Source organism: Lissotriton vulgaris, chromosome 11 (assembly GCF_964263255.1).
Source record: "Lissotriton vulgaris chromosome 11, aLisVul1.2, whole genome shotgun sequence".
NCBI lineage: Eukaryota > Metazoa > Chordata > Amphibia > Caudata > Salamandridae > Lissotriton > Lissotriton vulgaris.
The window spans coordinates 795,734,868-795,751,494 of record NC_141699.1 but is presented as its reverse complement, the minus strand read 5'-3'; the positions used below and the strand labels follow the sequence as shown (position 1 = coordinate 795,751,494).

Sequence of the window (16,627 nt, the reverse complement as noted above, 5' to 3'; positions counted from 1 at the left end):
CCACCAGATTTGTCTGATGGCAAATCATCTGGCCGGAGTTCTGAACGTTCGTGCAGACGTTCTCAGTCGGCAGTTCTCTGCCGACCACGAGTGGAGGCTTCACCCAGAGGTGGTGCGTCACGTCTTTCGGACGTGGGGTACTCCTCAGGTGGACCTGTTTGCCACTCGCGAGAATGCTCACTGCCCGTCCTTCTGCAGTCTCCAGTATCCGATGCAGAGAGCCTTGGGGGACGCGTTTCAGTTGAGTTGGGGAAATCGACTCCTTTACGCGTTTCCTCCCATACCCTTGATTCCTCGGGTTCTGAGGAAGATTCGCCAAGACCGGGCCCAAGTCATTTTGGTCGCCCCGGACTGGCCAAGAAGGGTGTGGTATACAGATCTTCTCCACCTCTCCTCTCACCCGCCGCTCCGTCTCCCTCTCAGGGCAGACCTCCTCTCTCAGATGGAGGGGCAGGTTCTACACCCCCACCTCCAGACTTTGCACCTTCATGCTTGGAGATTGAACCGGGCAACCTGATTTCCTTTTCTCTCACACCTGACGTGGTGGATGTCATCTTGTCAGCCAGGCGTGACTCCACTAAATCTGTCTATTTGTATAGGTGGTCTAAATTTGTCACTTGGTGTGGTGGGAATTCTATTGACCCTTTGAGAGCCCGTTTGTCTGACGTTCCCCAGTTTTCCTCCAGTCTCTGGGCTATCTTTTCGGCACTGTCGGCTTTTCTCTGTTTGCCTGACCAGCCGTCTCTTTTTAAGTCTCCTGTAGTTTTAAGATTTTTGAAGGGTCTCACTAATATGTTCCCTCCTACTCCTTTTATTGTGCCTTAGTGGGACTTAAGTCTTGTTTTGACCTTTCTAATGGGGGCTCCCTTTGAGCCTCTTCATAAATGTCCTATGAGGCTTTTAACTCTAAAGGTGGTCTTCCTCGTTGCAGTAACCTCGGCAAGGAGGGTAAGTGAGCTTCAAGCTCTTAGTTCCAAGGCCCCTTTCTTGACCATTCATGCTGATCGGATGGTTCTTAGGACCAGGGCTGCTTTTCTTCCTAAGGTGGTGACTCCTTTCCACCTTGGTCAATCCATTACCCTCCCTACCATTTATCCTCCCCCACATCCTTCCAAGGAGGAGGAGAGGTTACACCGTCTGGACCCTAAAAGGGCGGTGTCTTTTTATTTGGACAGAACTAAGGACTGTCGGTTGGATGACCAGCTCTTCATTGGCTTTGCTGGCTGCAGGAGAGGAAGCGGGCCACAAAAGAACTTTATCGAGATGGATCGTCCTCTGTATAAAGATCTGCTACTCTTTGGCCGGTAAGGATCCTCCAGAGGGTATAAGGGCTCATTCTACAGGAGCTAAGTCGTCTACCTCAGCATTGGCTAGAGGTGTTCCTGTAGAGGACATTTGTAGGGCGGCAACTTGGTCTTCCCTCCACACGTTCTCAAAGCATTACTGCTTGGACACTGAGGTGAGGAGGGACGGCCACTTTGCGCGCTCTGTCCTTCAGGATTTCCTGGTTTAGATGAGTGGACACCCTCCTCCGGGAGTGGGGACTGCTGTGGGACTCTATTCACAAGGTGAGGAATCCACACGGCAGATGTATCTATCAGAAGAACAAGTTACTTACCTTGGTAACGCTTTTTCTGGTAGAAACTATATCTGCCTGTGGATTCCTCACTGACCCACCCGCCTCCCCGTTGTCCACTCTTCTTTACCAGAGTTACTGTATTGTATTGTATATATATTGTAATGTTAAGGAGTTGTTTCCATTGCATTTGCTTCAAACTGTGTGTGTTTCTCCTTGGCTATTGTGTATTGTGTATACTATGTATATTTCTACTGTCATTGGTCCGTCCGTGTGCCTCGATGGCACGGAAAAAAGGGCGGAACTGATGTCATCACGCCGGCGTGGGCCTACTGTAGGCGTCGGTGACGTCAGTGGAGTCGCGTGCGATGCCGTGTCTCTATGACGTCCAAGTCCACGTCGGCGCGAGGCTACAAAAAGAATTTCTGAATGTTGCTGACGCAAGGGGATATTCACAAGGTGAGTAATCCACAGGCAGATATAGTATCTACCAGAAAAAGCGTTACCGAAGGTAAGTAACTTGTTATTCGGGGAGTGTCGTGGCCCCTTTTCCCCTCTAAGACCTGCCATGTTGCGGCTAGCCACCGAGATGGCCCAGACGGCTAGCATCAGGGTTCGGGGGCAAGTGCAGAGGTCCAGTAGTTGAGAGATAAAGGGGGGTCGTGCGCCGCTGGCGGGTCGTGCGTTACTCACCCCTCACTCTGGTTGACCTCGTTCCAGGGGAGATCCGCAGCCGACAGATCCCGGGGTACTTTCACAGGCGAGGCCTGTTGCGGGGTAGTGCGGTGTGGTCCTCAGCTGGCGGAGGCCTCCCCCGCGCCGCAGGGGCCAGCCAGCAAGGCTGCGGGCACTCGATTAGAAGGCCCGAAGCCGGGGCCTCAATTTTCACCGCTCCCGGCCGGTCCGCTCCTCACTACAGGCCGGGTCGCGGGGGCGGCAGTCCACACCGAGCAGGGGCCCCACTTCCAAGACCAGCGACAGGGGGCTACCCCGGCAAGCTCCGCAGGCAGCCGGCTGGCCCTGCCGCTAAGAAGGACAGGGGCGATGAGAGCTCAGGCCGGTCAGCGATCCGTTGCGGCCGCCATTACCGGGGCTGCAGCCGAGGTTTCCTCGCTGTCCGATGCCTCCCCGGGGTGTGCAGGCTCTTCCACGGGGCCGCAGCTGCGTTCCGCTTCTGTTGCCCGTGATTTCCCTTGCTTTAGGGAGACCAGGCGGTGCAGTTGGGTGCTTTCAGGCGGGATCGGGCAGGGAGCCTCGTAGACCTGCGTCCGATCACGCCTCCATCTTGGACACGCCCCTTATCTAGCATTTTTGACCTGTCCCAGCTACATACTCGATTCAAAGACTTATTTTATATTGAATAAAATGCCATTTAATGGCAAAGTTGAATATTTATTAAATCTCTGGAACATTAGCTTTAGAAAGTTACCTTAACCCTGCCAGAAGTTACTGTAGGCAAACTTGCATTTACTGTGCAACAACTGCCCAGCCTCTGCATGGCCTGGTTAGTTGTGAAAACGGTGTGAATACCTCCCCCAGAGCAGAGACAATAGCCTGTGAGTGAGGAGCTGTTTTCTCCCCCTGACAGGAAGACCAGTTGGGGAAAGCCCAGGAACTTAATTAACTTCAAGGGGGTCTGTCCCTGTCACGGGCAGACGTTAAGTGACCCTTGGAAAGCCCCAGCTTCTGTCCAAAAAGTAAGCCAGGCCCCAACCCCATAGATGAAAAGTTACCCCCAGAACAAATTATGAGTGAACACAGGACACATTTGCTTATTACCTTGGGCACACTCCAGGTGGGCACACTTGCTCTGCACTAGGGGAGAAGAATTTCCCCATCTTAGATTCTGAGATTGAGGGGCCCTGTGGGATTGTTTGCAGTAATGCAAACAGGAACTGTGGAAAAAGTGGGTAGGATGGCCCCTGGGATCTTCTACTGTATTGGATAGTGAGTAGCCAGGAGTCCCCGCCATCCACTAGCTGTTGCCAAGTATAAATGTGGCACTGCAAGGTACCTCCTCAGAACACTTACTAGATCTACAGTAGGTCAGAAGAGGACTGGACCTACTGTGTGTGACTTGAGACGAGTAATTAAGGACTGGGCCTGCTCACACTTCCTACCATGACAAAGAAGTGGACTCCAAGGGACATGTGTATGACCTTTGGCATGGCTATGCCTGGAAATGCTCAGCTGAGCAGTAGCAACTAGACCTGGACTGAAATTTGCTGTTGTCCTTTACCTTGATGGCCTGTAAGAAGCGTACTTCTATGGGCACCAGAAGAGTGTTTGGAAACTTTGCAAAACTGTTCCTCCAGAGCTTCATGGGGATCTGCAGGGAAAACGTATCTGGTCAGCAGTTTCACAGGATTAGATGAATTTCTGCTTCTTCCAAGTCAAGGCTTCCCAGCACCTCCAAAAAAAGACTATCCCATTCAGCATTGAGACTTAGAAACCTTTCGGTGAGCAATCTCAGTGCTTCAAGTTTCCTTCCTTTGGTTCCACAGTGGCAGCTACAGTTTCAGCAGAGCCCCCCTCAATGAGGATTCTTCTTCTCTCTCGGATCTCCTTCAAATCGCGCCTAGGCCCCAGTCTACTGGTTTTATAGACCATCATTTGGTGCTTTGTGCTTTTTTACACTATTTCCACTTTTTTACACTATTTCCACTTATATATTTAAAAATTCTAATCTTCAGTTTGCCTTTTTGGATATTTATTGTTTTGGTCTTATTTTTTCCTTTTTTTTAAATGGTTGTGCATTTTTTTGTGGTTTGTGTGACTTTTTCTACTGAGCTTGTCCTCCGTAAATAATGTACTTATTGCATTTGATTTAAACTTGAATACTTTGTGTGTCACATTACTAGGGATTGCGCACATTTTTATTTGATTTAATTTAGGCGATATCTAGCAAGTGGTGGCCTTATCCTTTGAGGTGGACACTTGTGCACCCCAATAATAATCCACTTTCCTACAGTCACCACACCCTTACTGGAAAGCACAATAATTATATGGCACATTGTCTGCTAACTTCGTAAGCTGTGATCTATTTATTGTATTATAAGTTGCATAAAAAAAGAATACATCAGTGCCACAATGCAGCAGTAAAACCCTTGTTAAAATAAAATTCACACCAAAAAAGCAGATAATTATCAATGTTCTCTTGTAGTCTTCAAACAGCCTGGTTCAAATTGCTATCATTTTCATTGACAAAGGCACAGCAAGCTAGGGTTCAATATCAGAAGAAGCTCAATCATGGCACATGTCAAATCGGTGCTCTACAACTTCATTTCCCCACTTAAATATTCATGCTAAACGTATTTATTGGATTTATCCCCAAGCTCTTATTTTTTTCAAATACACTTATCTGCATTTGACCACTCGTTGCATCTACTTCCTCCTTAAAAGATGGGATCAACCACTCTGCTGACTTTTAGTGCCACTTTTTTCTAGTTCCCATCAAAACGTTGAAATCAACTTTAACGGCTAGATCTGCAACATCATTAACTTCTCGCCTACTTCCTAGTTTTGGTCATCACTTTGGGGAGATGGTCTCCTCCCACAGAACCCAGTTTTAGTTTGATTAAAATAATGCTGCTGGAGTCCCTTCAGTAAAGGCAACTCCCAGCAACATCGCATCTTGTTCTGTTTGCATGTCTTAGACCTCTTAATGAGCACTGTCAGGCTCGGATTCGATAATCTAGGGAAAGCAGCAGGGTTAGAAGAAGCTGAGTCAGGAGATTGATCTCTGTGTGAGAGTGTGGCGTTCACTGTAGCTGTATAAAGAGTGGGAAAAACGGAAAAACAATAAGTGTATGTTTTCAATCCTATAGGAGCATTTTTTAGGGATCCTGTGAAGGATTAGTGCATTGTTCCCTCCTACGGTAGTTCAACCTTTTAGTCACCTGGTGGTACATTGGCTATTTAAACAAGAAGGTTTCATTTAAAATCTTATTTGTTTAATAGCTGTAGAGGGAAAAAGAAGAGAAAAACGAAGACACCAGTAGGTGAACTACAGGGGGCGTAGCTTATCCACGAGATCCCCCATCTATAAGATCCCTGCAGTCTTCAAGAAATTATGATAAATCAGAGGTGCAACGCCTCATAGAGGTAGCAGTCTAAGGCTTTGGAGGCAGATAAGGGAGAAGGAATGAAGAAATCACCTCCATGATTAAAGAGGGATAATTCTCCCTCTTGGTTCTGTTCCTCTTCTCCCGATGAAGCAGGTCCATCTTATAAAGGGGATTTTAAGGAGCGAGGAGATGGGTCAAATGTATTCCTATGTAAGGGAGAACCCCGATTTCCCTGCTATGAATTTTCTGAAGGAGGAATCTTCATTGGTTTTTTCCATGGTGCGATAAATTCCTCTGGTCCTGTGCGTCCTTTACCTGAAAAGATCCACTCAATGATTCTGTGGTAATATGAAGATCTGGCTCCTCATGCAGGTTCCACCAAAGCTTATGTATATGTTGGAAGAGACTGAGATGGTATGCTGTTGAATTGGCAACATTCGAAGGAAAGATGTTGGTTAATCGAGAGGATTGTGTCCCTTCAGATGCAGTGGACTAAATGACAGAAGCCATCTTAAAAAGTAATTTTGCTTCTACAAATCTGGTATCTGATAGAGACTTCTAGCTGCAGATTCCTTACCTTCGAATTTCCCAGGTGTCAGGCTGGATCTGGAAACCTTTGCTGAGCAATACCCCTTGCGCGTGACGTGGTTGGCTCCATGTGGCTCTGCGTGACCTCATTGGTGTCGGTAGCGTCAGTTATGACGTTGCGGTGCCTATATAGGCACCACCCAGGCGCTCGGACGTCAGTTCTTTCCACACCAGTTAAGCGCCGATCCGGGAAGAGTTACCCCTCTGCCGCTTTTTGGCAGGCTTTTTTCTCGACTTTTGGCGAAATTTTTGAGATACAACTTTGTGTGGGAGGGATGTCTGGTAGAAAGACAGGTTTTAAACCATGCAGGACTTGTTACCGCATGATGTTGATTACCGATCCCCACCACGTTTGTCTGTGGTGTCTTGATTCAAAGTTGTGTTCAGACTGTCAGGCGATGGCCCCGAAGACCTTGAGGGAGCGGGTGATGAAGTTGCTCCAGGCCCGGCAGTCAACACCATTAAGCAAGAGTCAGAGGTGATCACGGTCCCGTTTGAAGAAGTGAAGGTCGGGAGACCGCTCACTGAGCCTGAAGGTCCCCTTCCTCCCATGCGAGTTCATCTGGACACTCGGGGAAGAGGCACAAGAAGAAGAAGTCCAAGTGGACTTTGACTTCACCTCAACTGGCATCCATCGTTGAGAGAGGTAAGGACCACAGACACTCTAGGCACTGTTCCCTGGAGGCTGAGTCGACTTCACGCCTCCCACCCTTTCCTGGAGCAGAGCGACTCCTACTCAAATTAAAGATTTTTACTAGACCATGCGCCACTTATTTGATTGGAACAACCCCATAGGGTTTGACGCTGTCTGCTTTGGCCACTGCACCGGTGGTACCTTAGGGATCCGATTCCAGGTCCGGGTCGACAGTGGTCTTGCCAACACAACCTCCCCATATGTCGAACCCGAAGTCGGTGCCTGCGATGTTGCCGGTGCCCATCGGCGGCGCTAGACCCATCCTCATCCCCGACAACACGGAGCCGGAAAAGCGTTGAGTGACACTGATTCCGACGTTGATCGAACCCAGGGGTTCTATGTTGTGGCCTGAGCACTTTGTGGATGTGCTGGGCTCTGGAGAGGAATGAGAGGAGTCTAGAGACCTATTAGAGAACTAGGATGTATCTGAGGAGGGGAACATGTGGAAGCCAGTGGTCTGGATACTTCCCCAGACACTGGCATGCTCTTTCGGCTGCTACGGAGGAGGGGGCGCCCCATGTCATGGTGGTTAAGAGGGCAGCTTTCGACTGGAGCTGCCTTCAGTGCAGGTCAGTACTATTCTCCTGACTGAAGGGCTTCAATCTGGGGCTTTCACCTCTGGCCCACTATTGCCCTTTAATGAGGCACTTACGGGCTTCCTTCCAGGAACATGGTCCAAGCCTAGAACAGGGGCTCCTATGAAATGGACGATTGCACGCCGCCATCGTCCAGCTCCAGGCGACCCAAAGTTCCTCAGCCAACACCCAACCCCAGTAAGTTTGGTGGTGCAGCCCTCTACTTCCCAGGGCGCATTCCCTTCTGCTCCTCCGGATAGGGAATCCATGAGACTGGACTCATTTGGGAAGAATACTGCATGCTTGTTGGACCGTTTCTCTCACTCTCTTTGGGAGAAGGTTGCGCAGGTGCTGCCACAAGTCCTGGAGGAGGCCTGGGCTGTGCTCTCCCAAGCTGTCAAGGACGGGAGAGATGCAGCAAAATTCGCCATATGGTGTGGTTTTGATATAACTAATTCGCTGGGCAGGTCAATTTCAACGACAGTGTCCTTGAGGAGCCACTCCTGGCTTTGTATAACTGGCTTCTCTGGAGCTGTCCAAGCTAATATGATGGACACGCCCTTTGATGGAACCCGCCATTTTGGGGAAAAGGCAGACTCTGCCCTGGTCAGGTTCAATGACTCTCGAGCTACGCCCAGATCCTTGGGCCTCTCATCCTCTCCTCGTGGTCAGTCTTCCTTTCGTCCCTTTCATGGCAACCGAAGGGATTCCATCCATGTCAGCCCTATCCTAGCCACCGTCTCACTCAGACTACCCAAGCTGTGCGTGGACATGGACACTGTACATTCCATCTTCGGAATGGAGGCCAGAAGTCATCTGCCACACTGCCCCCTGTAGCCACAGCCTACAAGCACTCCTAGGCAGGACCAGACTACTCCAGTGGGTGGGAGAATTCATTATCATCTTCCCCACTGAAGCTCTATAACAACAGACAAGTGGGTCTTGCAGATCTTGCGGGTTCCATTAAAGGGCGTGTCCATGCTTTAAATATAAAGCATGGCTCGTCATATGGCATGAGAATCATAAGCATCAATAAACATGGCACAACACAGTTAACAGAACTAACCAATCCCTTTCCCACTCCCTCCCACCCCACCCAATACCTCAAAACAGTTGAAGCATTTGTTGCAGCTGGGGACCTACGTCTGCTCCAACAGGGGCAGGTCGTATCCCCAAACCAATGGATTCTCAATAAACTGTCCCCGGTCATAGAGAAAATTCTCAAATGCTGAGAGGAGAGTTATGAGGGGGGGAGGGGAGTCCACGAAGGCCCTGGTACTATGTTCATCAGCCAGATAAACATAGTACTCAAGTCCTCAGTCTCCATTGTGCGACTGTGATAAATCGTGTCTGTCTTCATCCACTCTGGATCGAGATGCCCCCATGATTTTGAGTAATGCTTTGAGCCTGACCTACGGTTCGATTTCCCTTTGGATTTGACAGTCTTCGGTGCAACCACGCCAGAGGATGACTCGTAGTCAATTTGCGTTGGGATGTGCGGTTTAAGCTTCTGCCTCTCATCCTCCTCGGGCGTGTCGAAGAACAGTGTGCGTGATTTATAGATAGCCCTCAGCCGGGCAGGGAAAAGCAAGGCATATCGAATCTTCAGGACACAGAGCCGGGCCTTTGCGGTCGTGAGCGATTGACGGCGTTGCTGCACCAGTCTTGTGTAGTCCGTAAAAATTCAAATGGGATGGGAATGAAGTGAAGTTTGCCAGCCAATCTGGCCTGCGTGAGAATAGCATTGCGATCATGGAAGTTTAATAGCCTAGCGATGATGGGCTGTGGTCTGGCTCTGGGTGAAGGCTTCTGCGTCCGGATGCGCACGTTCGAGAATAAAGCTATGAGACAGAGAGGACTGAGGGATCCATTCCATGATCCACGTAGTAGGAAACTGTTCCATGTTATTGCCTTCAGATTCCTCTGGAAAGTCCATGAAGCGAAGGTTGTTTCTCCGAACTCTGCCCTCGGCATCTTCTGCTCTGATTGCAAGCCCCTTCGTGATGGATTCCAGGAAGGATACCTTCTTTTGGAGGGAGGCAACTGTGTACTCAGCAGCAGATATACGAGTCTCAGCCTCTGTTATTCTGTCGACTGCTTTGCAGAGATCTTGGGTGGATCAGCATGACATCCGACCCCACCACCCCAATCTTGGCCTCCAGTGCGTCTCAAGACTGCGTTATTGGCGCCATCAATGCAGCATTGTCAGAGCCAGTAAGGGCCTGGCCTGCCAGTTCTGCCACCTGTGCCCCTTGGCCCGGTGCAGCGAGCCGGCGTGCTCTGCTTGGTATCCAGCAACTTGTCTCGGGTCATCTTAAATTTTAGTAATCCGTTCCAAGCACTGTAGGCTTAAGTCCCCAGGGGGTCAGCACACTGGGTGATCACGTCTCAGTCCGCAGCTGTAATAGCACTATCCCTTGAATAGTGAGGGGTCTGCTATGATTGTCGATCCGGGTGCCGGCTAACTTCAAGGCAGGCCAGATGCGGACATTAAGGTGACCCACACACAGGCCGCACCGGACATAGCCCGGCTGCTTCTGCGTGCAGCCACCCTCCACCCCCCTAATGGTGCCTCCGCACAACCCCTCTCAGCAGCACTGCGCTGCTCCCACGCAGAGATGTCCCCAAACCGACGGGGTAGATATAGAAGATGAATTCCCCGCCTTCTTTTGCTGGTTAGGTTAGGGTGCATGGGGGCAGTCCGTATATATATATATATATATATATATATATATATATATATATATATATATATATATATATATATATATATATATATATATATATATATATATATCAATCAATCAATCAGTGACACTTATAAAGCGCGCTACATACCCGTGGGGTCTCAAGGCGCTGGGGGGGGGGGGGAGCCGCTACTGCTCGAACAGCCAGGTCTTCAGCTTCTTCCTGAAGGAGAGGTGGTCTTGGGTCAGGCGCAGGTCGGTCGGGAGGGAGTTCCAGGTCTTGGCGGCCAGGTGGGAGAAGGACCTTCCTCCTGTAGTCGCTCTTCGGATGCGGGGGACGGCGGCGAGGGCGTGGTTGGCTGATCGGAGGTGGCGTTTGGGAGCGTAGAAGTTGACTCGGCTGTTGAGGTAGCTCGGGCCTTGGTCGTGTAGGGCTTTGTGTGCGTGGGTGAGGAGGCGGAAGGTGATTCTTTTGTTGACGGGGAGCCAGTGAAGGTCTCGCAGATGTCCGGAGATGTGGCTGGTTCGTGGGATGTCGAGGATGAGTCTGGCTGAGGCGTTCTGGATCCGCTGGAGTCTCTTCTGGAGCTTGGCGGTGGTCCCGGCGTAGAGGGCGTTGCCGTAGTCCAGTCGGCTGGTGACGAGGGCCTGGGTGACGGTCTTCCTGGTCTCGGTGGGGATCCACCAGAAGATCTTCCGTAGCATGCGTAGGATGTTGAAGCATGCCGAGGAGACGTTGTTGACTTGCCTGGTCATGGAGAGGGAGGAGTCCAGGATGAAGCCCAGGTTGCGTGCATGGTCTGTCGGTTTGGGTGCGGTGCCCAGGGCGGGAGGCCACCAGGAGTCGTCCCAGGCGGAGGGAGAGGAGCCCAGGATGAGGACCTCCGTCTTGTCCGAGTTCAGTTTCAGGCGGCTGGTCGTCATCCACTCGGCTACCTCTTTCATCCCTTCGTGCAGGTTGGCTCTGGCGGCGGCGGGGTTGTTGGTCAGGGAGAGGATCAGCTGGGTGTCGTCGGCGTAGGAGATTATGCTGAGGTTGTGTTTGCGTACGATGGCCGCGAGGGGGCTCATGTAGACGTTGAAGAGGGTGGGGCTCAGAGATGATCCTTGGGGGACGCCGCAGATGACTTCGGTGGCCTCTGACTTGTACGGTGGTAGGCGGACTCTCTGTGTTCTCCCGTCGAGGAAGGAGGTGATCCATTCCAGCGCCTTGTCCTGGATTCCGACGTTGCTGAGGCGCCGTACTAGGGTGCGGTGGCAGACCGTGTCGAATGCCGCGGAGAGGTCTAGGAGGATGAGGGCCGCTGTTTCTCCATTGTCCATCAGGGCTCGGATGTCGTCGGTGGCGGCGATGAGGGCGGTCTCGGTGCTGTGGTTGGCTCGGAAGCCGGACTGTGAGGGGTCGAGGGATCCGTTCGTCTCGAGGAAAGCGGCCATCTGCTTGTTGACGGTCTTCTCGATGACTTTGGCTGGAAACGGGAGGAGCGAGATGGGGCGGTAATTCTTGAGGTCGGTGGGGTCCGCTGTTGGTTTCTTGAGTAGGGCGCTGAGTTCGGCGTGTTTCCAGCTCTCGGGGAAGATGGTGGTGTCGAGGGATGTGTTGATGATGTCTCGCAGGTGGGGTGCGATGACAGCGTCGGCTTTGTTGAAGACGTGGTGAGGGCAGGGGTCGGTCGGTGATCCGGAGTGGATGGAGTTCATCGTGCGGATGGTGTCTTCGGTGCTGATCGGGGTCCAGGCGTGGAGGGTGGTGGTGGGGGGTGGTTGTTCGGTCATGGTGTGCGTTGGTTGGTTGTTGAAGCTGTTGTGTATGTCCGCGATCTTGTTGTGGAAGTATGAGGCCAGGGAGTTGCAGAGGTCTTGCGATGGGGTGATGTCGTTGTTTCCTGCGCTGGGGTTGGAAAGCTCTTTGACGATGTTGAAGAGTTCCTTGCAGTTGTGTGCGTTGTTGTCCAACCGGTCCTTGAATGCTGTTTTCTTGGCGGCGCGGATCAGCTGGTGGTGTTTCCGGGTGGCAAGTTTGAAGGAGGTCCTGTTGTCCGGTGTCGGTTCCCTTCTCCAGATATTCCCTGCTACTGTAATGAGTGTGTAGGACACCACGCAGATCTCATTTGCCTACTCCGCCAGGTCCCTGGACCAACAGAGGACCAGCTCCACGCAGGACATGGAGGAGATGTAGGCCGTACCAGACAATAAAGCGGGATCGCAGCACACGAGCAGGCCAAGCATCCAACACCAATCAGGCCGCCCCACACTTCAGCCCCACCTGCAGCAGGAGTATCGGGGGGCACACCACAAGAGCCCCAGGCGAATCTCGTTTTCAAATCACGGCATGCGTCCCAGGCAGGGGTATAACTTCACAAGGAGCACCTAGGGCTCCAAGATCGCAGCTAGCGACCGGGGGGAAAAGGGGGGGGGGGGGGGCTACAGATCTTCAATGTCGCGAGGAGTCACTTCTCCCCCAAGCAGCACAAGTCAGAACCAAGGCACCGGCTGCGCCCAAAGGGCCACAAAGCTGCAAAATCACAGAGTCTTGCGTCACCGGCCTATGGGTCCGCCTAGCGCTGCGCCCCCCAGCTGAGCCCTGGTCAAGCGGTGCCGCGCATGACCGCATCCTCTGTGACACCAGCTCAGAACCCGGGACGATCACCTGAAGGATATCCAAAGATAAGCGGCGCCCGACCCCGGGTGCATGGCACCCCTCTCCGTCACCGCATGGACCAGCAGCGTCTCCTCACTGCTCTGGAGATATCTCGCCCCAGCCGTGGCCCCCACAAGTCCCGGGTCCCACCTCCGTCTAGCCCGTTACCTCAGTCAGGACGCCTCCAGGTGTAGTCAGGTCTGAAGTCAGCCGATGAGCGGGCATGATTGGCGGGGCAGCACGGGCCCAGGCTATACTCGTCGGCACTTCCACAACATCACTGTCGCTGCTTCCGATTGGAGTTTGGCCATTCCCACAAAATGACTTGGACATGGGGGGCAATATATCAGGGAGACTAGGGGCAGATACAGACTGATGAACAGGATAGTTGTAGGATTACGAGTGGGCCTCCGTTTGGCCACGCCCCCTCATGGTGCTTCACTTTTGAGCCCGGCCTTCTTGTTCTCCTCCTCTGTGTCAGATATGGAGGAGACAAAAGTGGGTTCTCTTATTCAACATCCTCTTGTCTGTCCATCATGCCACATGATTAATTCACCTCTATATGTACAGGTAGTACTACCTCAGTTGCTTTCAGATTCCTCAGTTACTGAAGAGGAGTTTTTTTCATTTATTGGATGTCAAGAGGGCAGTCCTGGTGTATCTCGGTCGAGTTGCATTTTTCAGAATTGTGGATTCATTGTTTGCACGGCCAGACTGGGATCCAAAACCGGTCCTGGCAAACAGCTCGGCCGGCCGGGCAGGGTGGCTTTGTTAGGGGGTTGCTAGTTGTAAGCACCACTCCTGTCTCACTGCTGCAGCTTTTGTACAGGGGCCGATATTCCAGCTTTGCGGAAACACTGGCCCCTGGTAACAAAACCAGGCCCCAGGGTCCTAAACCGGCCGCCACCCTAGAAGTGCCTGGTGCCCGCTACAGCCAATCCGGCCCTGAATGTTTTCTCAACTGTGGATCAGCTAGAAAGGGTTGAAAACCTTCTGTCCAGTCAAGTTTGCCCGAAATACTTTGAGCTTTGATATTCCTCAAAAGTAAAGTCTGGTATGGGAAAGTAGACAAGGAGTTAATGTCTCAATTGCATACTGGTAGCTTCATTATTCAGTCTTATCCACCTCAGTTTAGTCAATATATCCCACCCTCCATTCCTGGAAGGATGCTAATTTGTGTACCTGCTTTGGTTTGGCTTTGTACTTAAGGATGTGATGCTATTGGGCATGGCCTTTATAGAAGGACTACTGAAGCGTTCTTTTATTAAAATATGAAAATGGGACTGGGGTCTGTGGAAGGCGATTTTTCCTATAGATATTAACTTGAAAGGCGAAGAAAAGACTCAGAGTAATGGAATTACCTTTAAGTAAGTAATTGAGGCATTACAGCCTGCTGTTAGCAGTTGAGGGTATATTTATTAAACACTGGCCACCATACAAGGCATTTTCATTTAACTTTTACCCATCCTTGATAGGGTTTTGTTACAAACATTAATTGATTTTGCTTCTTTGTCTGACAGGACTCAGAGGAGATCTCTCGCCTAAAGGAGGATGCAAAAAAAGACTTTGAGAAGTGGAAGGAGGAGGAGAGAATCAGGTTTCAGCAGGAGATGGATAGTCTGAAACAACTTTTCCACACTGAATTTAGGAGCATTGAAAGTAGAAACTCAACCTTGGAAGAAGTAAGTAAAATACACCAAACAGAAATATCCTGAAGGTTCTAATATATGCACACAGTACACTACAATTAAATTGCAATTTATTGATTTGACGTACTGTTTTAAAATTGAATCCTTTATTGGTTCATAATTTTTCCCATAGTACAAATAAGATGTGTTGGTCTCTGTTAGTCTCACAAGCTGACTGTTAATCTACGGCAGGGGTCTCCAACCTTTTCTGCAGTGAGATTTATTTCTGCTCAAGGAAAGTCCACCCGAGCTACTAGCAAATGTTATCACACTAAAGTAGTGACCACATATATTAGACTGACAATATTACTAACCTAAGCAAGATTATCAGTAGTGACCATCCGAGCATTTCAGGTGAGGTTCCAAGCTTTAATGCCAGGGAAAAGCTCATAAATATTAAATGCCTCCACATGGCTAATAAAATACCAGCCAAAGCACTGCCTGCTGTCTGGTACAAAGGGCATAGCAACAGCAATACGTCACCCCAACTCAGCTTCAATTATCACTCAACTATCAATTTTAAATGTATTTTGGAACTGCAGCCTTTCATCTTCATCAGCATGTCAGTTTTTGAAAGTAAACATTTTTTGTAATCAAATACCAGTTTCCACTTGAGCAAACAAGCTCAATTTGAAAGACGAGGCCCTTTTCTGAAAAAAAAACTTTTCCCTGACATGCAACTATTCTGCTTCAAATGCCCAGGTATTACCATCATTGGTCATGAATGCTTACCATAAAACCAAAGATACCTGTCACATGCTAATAATGCCCACATATATATCAGGGGACCCATTGCACCAAGGTTGAAAACCATCATGGCCAGCTTGTCCACTATATATCTGTCACTGTCATTATAATGTAATGTAAGGGGTGAACACCATTATGTCAGGGATGGCTAAAAGTATATCAGTCATGCTCTTAATATGTCAATGGCACTAAGTATATAAAGAATGCCCTAAATATGTCTAAAACGGTCATTAATTTGCCACTGTCAAGACTACGCAATGAACGGACACGATTATTTCAGAGATAAATACCATATGATGGGGGCTAGCATATCCTTTTGGCTGTCTTTGACGCCAGACATAGTTTCCAAGGAGTGACGCAGTTTATTAGGGAGGAATACAATTTCACACACACTTGCATACACGCACATAGGTGAATACATGAGGCTCTTACTTGCCTCAGCTTTAAACCCGTTTTCTGCTCACCTCAGCTCTTGGGTTGAACATGCACCCAACTATTACATTTTCACTCCGTCTTCTGCTATCCTACATTTTGTAGGCGTGAGGGTCTGCACTGATATTTGATATTTTGATATTTGTGGGGTATTTCTTGAGCGCGACGTTCGCTCCGGAGGGAGCATCTTGGCGCTGGGGATCCCAAATGAACCATATCAGGAAGAGTTAGATGGAAGCTTTGGCGGAAGCGTCAGAGAGATTAAAGATCCATGTCTTAAGAAGCTTTCTAAAGGGTTTTTCCTGGGTTTGTTGTCTGAGGGTTTTAGGCAGTTTGTTCCAAGCTTTAGTTGCAAGGAAACTGAGAGTCTTCTCACCCTTCGTTTTCAGATTGTATTTGGGCGGAAGGATGAGGTTGTCATGGGTCGAACGAAGGTGACGGCTGGGCACATAATGGGGAAAGCGTTTGGTGAGGTATTTAGGGCCTGTTTTGTTGTAGGCACGAAAGGCTATAATCAGGATTTTGAAGAGAATCCTCTTGTGAAGGGGGAGCCAGTGAAGTGAACGCAGAGCTGCAGAGATAGAGGATCTGCGTGGTAGGCCCAGGACAAGACGGGCAGCAGTGTGAAGTACGCTCTGCAGTTTTAGGATGGTGCTCTTTTTGGCACCTGCGAGCAAACCGTTGCAGTAGTCCAGTCGCGAGATTATGAGTGCTACTGTCACTGTTTTTCTGGCATCGATAGGGAGAAAGTCGAAGAATTTTCTCAGAGATCTGATTGTTCCGAAGCATTTGCCTGCGACGGTTCTGGCATGCTGATCAAAGGAAAGATCGGAATCAAAGATTACGCCGAGATTCCTGGCAGACGACACTGTCTCGGGGGGGGCAACAGAATTATCCGGCCACCAAAGTGCTGGACAGAAGGAGATATTTGT

General features: G+C 50.0%; 1 protein-coding gene across 3 annotated transcripts in view; it reads left to right on the top strand.

The window, feature by feature from the left end:
- Positions 1 to 16,627, top strand: part of DZIP1L (DAZ interacting zinc finger protein 1 like) — a 764,020-nt gene that overhangs the window by 222,890 nt on the left and 524,503 nt on the right. For all 3 annotated transcript variants that reach the window (XM_086943917.1, XM_086943918.1, XM_086943919.1), the window contains exon 5: positions 14,349 to 14,510. In XM_086943917.1, the coding sequence (XP_086800043.1) occupies positions 14,349 to 14,510 (162 nt within the window). The remainder of the gene's footprint in view (positions 1 to 14,348; positions 14,511 to 16,627) is intronic.